Genomic DNA, 6,303 nt, shown 5'->3' with positions numbered 1-6,303 from the left:
AAAATGGAGAGAACAGTGTTTGCTTCTTAAGGTTATTGCAAAGATTACATGAGATAATACATGAAGAGGGGCAAGAAACCATGCCTGGCACATAATAAGCACTAAACCTACGTAGCTCTTTTATGTTGTGTTATAAATGTAGAAGCTGGAACAGACAAACCCACTCCTCTTCCCCACAAAAGTAGGTAAAAGCAGTTTTCTGAACAGGACATTTGTAAATTAGAACCTTTTTTTCCTGGTTTGTAACAATTTTACCCTTTTTCAGAGAAACAGCACCCATGACTATCTTCCAGAGAATCCTGGATATCTTAAAGAAGTCTTCTCGTGCTGTCGAGCTGGCCTGCAGAGATCCACCAGAAGTGGAACATCTGGATTCTGCTCTACAGTTAATAACAGAGAGCTTCAGGTGTCTCCGAAATGCTTGTATAGAGTGTTCTGTGAACCAGAATTTAATCAGGTAGTATTCCCTCTACACACATACTTTTGATTACATTTCTTTGTGTATGTGCATGCTGGTTCTGTTATATAGGTTTATTGTTAGAAATGATTTTGGTATTGTAGTATCATCCACTGTTATTGCAAGATTGTTCTTTACAACAGTCAGGGAGAGGTCCCCTGCAGGTCTAACATGTTTTGAGTTATTGGGTTCTGTACAGTGATTTAAGGTTGATTTTGATTCTTTTTTTTTTTTTTGAGCTGGAGTCTCACTCTGTCACCCAGACTGGAGTGCAGTGGCCACTTCTGGCTACTGCAGCCTTGACCTGCTGGGCTCTGGTGATCCTTCCGCCTCAGCCTTCCGAGTAACTGGAATTACAGGCACGCGCTACCACGCCTGGCTGATTTTTTTATTTATTGTAGAGATGAGGTCTCGCTAAGGTCTTGCCCAGGTCTCGAACCCGCGAGCTCAGACAGTCCACTCACCTCAGCTTCCCAAAGTGCGGGATTACAGGCTGAGCCACCGAGCCCGGCTGATTTTGATTCTCTGTTCTTAGATGCTGCATGTTTGTATGTAGACCTTGACCTTACTTTTCTTAGTTGTAGATGTTTAAATTTGTTACCCTTGTGTTTACTTTGAACAAGAGTTTGTTTTGTAAATTTCTAAGATGACCTGTCTTTTTTAAGATTGTGAAAAGTTCCAAGCTTTACTTCTACCTGTTATATGATGGGCACATTTTTAAAAATAGTTAAAACATGGACAAGAGAGTTGCCCAGTGCTGTTGTTCGCTTTTACATGTTACTCTTTCCTCCCAGAACTGAGCATCTTTCCTCTTTGATTTTGTGGAATCTGTTTTTTATTTAAAATTTTTACTTGAAGTCAGAAAGCACAGACAGGATGCTCACCTTTCTTTCCTGAACCTGAATGTAGACAGAGCCTCCAGGCCTCCTTGTCACTGCTATGACGGTTGAGGTTAGGCTGGTCCACAAGCCACTTGAGGACTCTTTTCACTTAGACACTCTTATACCTGAGGCTTTGATATGATTAATGAGATTTTTTTAAGATCAAAGGAGAGGAGAAAGCTAAAGTCATCCAACTTCAATTCTAAACAGACCTGCCATCCATTTGCAGATAAATGGATAGAAACAATACTAATCTTGATAATAATAGTTAACATTTTAAAACATAACTAGTTATATGTTAGAAGCATCTGGCTAGAAGGCTAGTTTCTTTTGTCTTTTTCTAGACGGTGCAGTGCTCTAGTGTGATGAGGGCAGGAAAGCAGAGTCTTAGAACAGACTGTTAACTGTGACAGGCAGACACATCTTTGTGCTTCGTTAGCCTGGGTGGGGAAGACAATGAGCATTCGGTGAGACTGCACTTAAAACCAGGCTTTGTCCCAAGTACTTTACTTGCAGTATCTTGTTTATCCTTAGAACAAATCCAAGAAATGATATGCTACTATTTTCCGTTTTTACAAAAGAAGAAACTGTGACTTGGAAAGATTAAATAACATGTCCGAGAGTCACTTATTAATTGAGAGAGCCTGGGAACATTCTCTCTGACTCCCAATATCTGATTCTCTAAAGCTTAAGCTCAAAAGTAGTCTGTCCTGTCCTGAGCTGTACACCCTGGCCTTGTTGCAGATGACTGCTCCATTCCTTATGTAGCCATGGGACCCTGGACTTGGCCTTTCTGTGTATCAGTTTTCTCTTCTGTAAAACGGGGTAAGCAATGACCTCTATACAGGCTGGTTGTGAAGTATATATGAGATTACTTATATAGGTGCCTAATGATGCCCATGCACATGGTGTGCTCAGCAAATGTTACATGTTTCTCCTTCTGCTTCAGGAATGATAGTACAGTACAAGTGTATGATAATACTCCTTTCTTTCAAAACAGTCCATTTTCTTTTTTTGAGTCAAAGTCTCACTCTGTCACCCAGGCTGGAGTGCAGTGGTACGCTCACGGCCGCCACAACCTGGATCTGCTGGGCTCAGGTGGTCCTTCCGCCTCAGCCTTCCAAATAGCTGGAACTACAGGCACGTGCCACCAAACCCAGCTAATTTTATTTATTTATTTTTTGTAGAGACGGGGAGTTGCCCAGGCTGGTCTCGAACCCCTGGACTTGGGCAGTCCTCTCACCTTGGCCTCCCAAAGTGCTGGAATTGTAGGCTTGAGCCACTGTTCCCGGCCCATTTTTTTTTTTGGAGTAATATATGTAAACTATAAAAACTCAAACATTGCAAAAATAAATACTATTGCAAATAAAATATCAATAGTCTGTGACAGGGCCATCAAAGTAAGGACTGTGTTGTGTGTGGTAGCTATATATTTTTTTTTTTTTTGAGTTGGAGTCTCACTCTATCGCCCACACTGGAGTGCAGTGGCCACTCCTGGCCACCGCAGCCTCGACCTGCTGGGCTCTGGCGATCCTTCTGCCTCAACCTTCCAAGTAGCCGGAACCAGGCGCACACTACCACGCCCGGCTAATTTTTTGTTTTATTGTAGAGATGAGGTCTCACCAAGTTGCCCAGGCGGGTCTTGAACCCTTGGGCTCAGGCAATCCACTCACCTCAGCCTCCCAAGGCGTGGGATTACAGGCTGAACCACCGAACCCAGCTTGTATTTTTTTTTTTATTACATGCAACTTATGGTTGGGCTGAAATAAAAAAGAGCAATTAAGTGTGTTAACTTGTCTGCCTCTTACCTTCTAGAATTATATTATTATTCACTGTTGCTCTTCAAAGGGAAATTCCAACCATTCAGGGTATCCATTTTCAGAAAAGAATTTTTCTAGTCAAAAAATACAACAGATTCTAGTGAGGATTTTATGGTTAACCTTAACTAAAGCCTGTATTTCCAAGCCAGTCAAGATTCAGATTGCAACCAATTTATATTTTTCTGATGTTTTAATTTAAGTTATTGAAGAGATAATCAAAAGTTGTGATGCTATTAAGACTTAGATTTTTTTCACATCTTTCTCACTTTGTGTGAACTTGGATTGTTTTTGGATATGTGGAATATGGTATAATACAGCAAAGCATATGAAGCTTCAGGAAGTACTCAGAGAAAACTGTTCAAAGCAGTTAGCTCTACATGTAAATATAACCCCTATTGCTGGAGTTGCTATACTTTTTCTGTAAAGTTCCAGGTAATAAATAGTTTACTCTTGCTGGATGTGGTGGCCCATGCCTGTAGTTCCAGCTACTTGGAAGGCTGAGGTGGAAGGATCGCTTGAGCCCAGCAAGTTGAGCCTGCAGTGGCTGTGATTGTGCTACTGCATTACCGCCTGGGCAATAGAGTGAGACTGACTCAAAAAAAAAAAAAAGGCTTTGTGATCTTTGTCAAATTTCTCAAATCTCCCATTATAGTACGAAAGCAGCCATAGACAATATGTGAATGAGTGAGCATGGCTGTGTTCCTATAAAATTCATTTATAAACGCTGAAATTTGAATCTCATAACATTTTCATATGTCATGAAATTACTGTTTTGATTACTTTTCAACCATTTAAAAGAGTGAAAGCTATTCTTAGCTCACTGACTATACACAAGCAAGCAATGGGCCCATTTGCCTGGTAGCTGTCTGTTTAGAAGCAAAAGTAGGAAGAGAGGTTGGATGGCCTCTTCTTTTCTTGGGAGGCAGGTGCTGAGCCACTTTCCCAACCCATCTTATGCATGGATGGAGGAAGAGGGAGCAGTGGCTCCCTCTTGCCTTGTGGATGGGAGAGAACATCATAGCTATGTGCATACCTACCCTGACCATCTAAAAGCTCCTTCCATTAAAACTGGGTCTTAACACAGTGTTCTGAAATTTGATCCATTCAGATCAGGATTCTTCTTTAGGAGTGAATGTCTTAATTTAATTCTGATTCATGTTGAGGAGCAGTGAGGAAGATAGGGAGCTAGTTTCCTGTTGCTGCTTTAATAAACGATCACAAATTTAGTAGTTTGAAACAGTGGAAATGTTTTATCTTACAGTTCTAGAGATTAGAAGTTCAAAATTAGTTTGTTTTTTTTTTGAATTGGAGTCTCACTCTGTCACCCAGACTGGAGTGCAGTGGCCACTCCTGGCCACCGCAGCCTCGACCTGCTGGACTCCGGTGATCCTTCCGCCTCAGCCTTCCAAGTAACTGGCACTACGGTCGCGTGCTACCACACCCGGCTAATCTTTTGATTTATTGTAGAGATGAGGTCTCACCAAGTTGCCCAGGCGGGTCTCGAACCCGCGGGCTCAGGCAATTCACTCATCTCAGCCTCCCAAGGCGCAGGATTATAGGCTGAGCCACCGAGCCCGGCTTCAAAATTAGTTTTAATGGCTGAAGTCAAAGTATCTGCAGGGCTAGTTTTTTCTGGATGCTCTGAGGGAGAATCCATTTCCTTCTCTAGATTCCAAAAATTGCCTGCATTCTTTTTTTTTTTTTTGAGTTGTAGTCTCACTCTGTTGCCCAGGCTGGAGTTCAGTGGCTGTTCCCGGCCACCGCAGCCTTGACCTGCTGGGCTCCGGCAATCCTTCCACCTCAGCCTTCCGAGTAGCTGGAATCACAGGCGCGCGCTACCACGCCCGACCGATTTTTTTTTTTTTATTTATTGTAGAGATGAAGTCTCGCTGCCCAGGCGGGTCGTGAACCCGCGGGCTCCGGCAATCCACTCACCTCAGCCTCCCAAAGCGCGGGATTACAGGCTGAGCCACCGAGCCCGGCTAGCATTTTGCTTGTAATTCTGCTTAGCCAGGTTCATTGTTTACAAGTTTTGCCTTCCACATAACTTTAGGACACAACTCAGCTCATCTTTGCCAGTATGTAGTGAGTAATATCTTTCCTCCAGTCTCTAATAACGTGTTCCTCATTTCCTTCTGAACCCTCACCAGCTGTGCCTTTAAGTGTCCTCATTTCTTTTTTATTTTTTTTGTGAGTTGGAGTCTCACTCTGTCACCCAGACTGGAGTTCAGTGGCACGCTCCCGGCCACTGCAGCCTTGACCTTCTGGGCTCCGGTGATCCTTCCGCCTCAGCCATCCAAGTAGCTGGAACTACAGGTGCGCGCTACCATGCCTGGCTTTTTTTTTTTTTTTATTGTAGAGATGAAGTCTCGCCAAGTTGCCCAGGCAGGTCTTGACGTCGCAGGCTCAGGCAATCCACTCACTTCAGCCTCCCAAAGCGCGGGATTACAGGCTGAGCCACCGAGCCCGGCTAGGTGTCCCTATTTCTACCAATAGTCTGTTCAAGGAAATAGAGACTTTTTCTATCCTGCTTCTCAAAATTCCACATTTTATAATATTGTTACAGTAGCAGTCCACCTCTGCTACCCAAATCTATATTAGTCTCCTATTGCTGCTGTGACAAATTACCAAAAACCTAGTGACTTAAAACAACACCTTTTATTATCTTACAGTTCTGAAATTCAGAAGTCTAAAATGGGTCAATATAACTGTGTTCTTTATGGAGGCACTAAGGGAGAATTGGTTTTCTTGCCTTTTCTAGCTTCTAGAGGCTTCCTTCATTCCTTGGTCCATGGCCGCCTTCCCCCTGACTCTGTGTTCCTCTTCTCAGGATTCTTGTGATTATGTTGGGCCTACCCACATGATTTGTAATAACCTTCCCATCTCAAGATCCTTAATTAAGCCTGGGCATGGTGGCTTATCCCTGTAATCCCAGCACTGAGGCGAGAGGATTGCCTGAGCCCAGGATTTCAGACCAGCGTGGGTAATGTGGCGAGACCTCATCTCTGCAATAAATCAGACAAATAAACTGGGCATAGTGGTATGCACCTGTAGTTCCTGCTACTTGGAAGATTGAGGTGGAAGGATCACCTGAGCCCAGTGGGTTGAGACTGCAGTGACCATGAGCGTGCCATGGCACTCCAGA

At 43.3% G+C, this 6,303-nt stretch overlaps 1 protein-coding gene across 1 annotated transcript in view; it reads left to right on the top strand.

The window, feature by feature from the left end:
* Positions 1 to 264: 264 nt before the first annotated feature.
* ATXN10 (ataxin 10) overlaps positions 265 to 6,303 on the top strand; it is a 133,468-nt gene continuing 127,429 nt past the window's right edge. The window contains exon 1 of the mRNA XM_021710964.1: positions 265 to 457. Coding sequence (XP_021566639.1) covers positions 279 to 457 — 179 coding nt within the window. The 5' untranslated portion in view covers positions 265 to 278. The remainder of the gene's footprint in view (positions 458 to 6,303) is intronic.

This window comes from Carlito syrichta, unplaced genomic scaffold, assembly GCF_000164805.1.
Source record: "Carlito syrichta isolate Samal-C Ts95f unplaced genomic scaffold, Tarsius_syrichta-2.0.1 Scaffold301761, whole genome shotgun sequence".
Classification (NCBI taxonomy): domain Eukaryota; kingdom Metazoa; phylum Chordata; class Mammalia; order Primates; family Tarsiidae; genus Carlito; species Carlito syrichta.
Note: the sequence above shows the minus strand (reverse complement) of the source record. Positions and strands in the feature narration are given on the sequence as shown.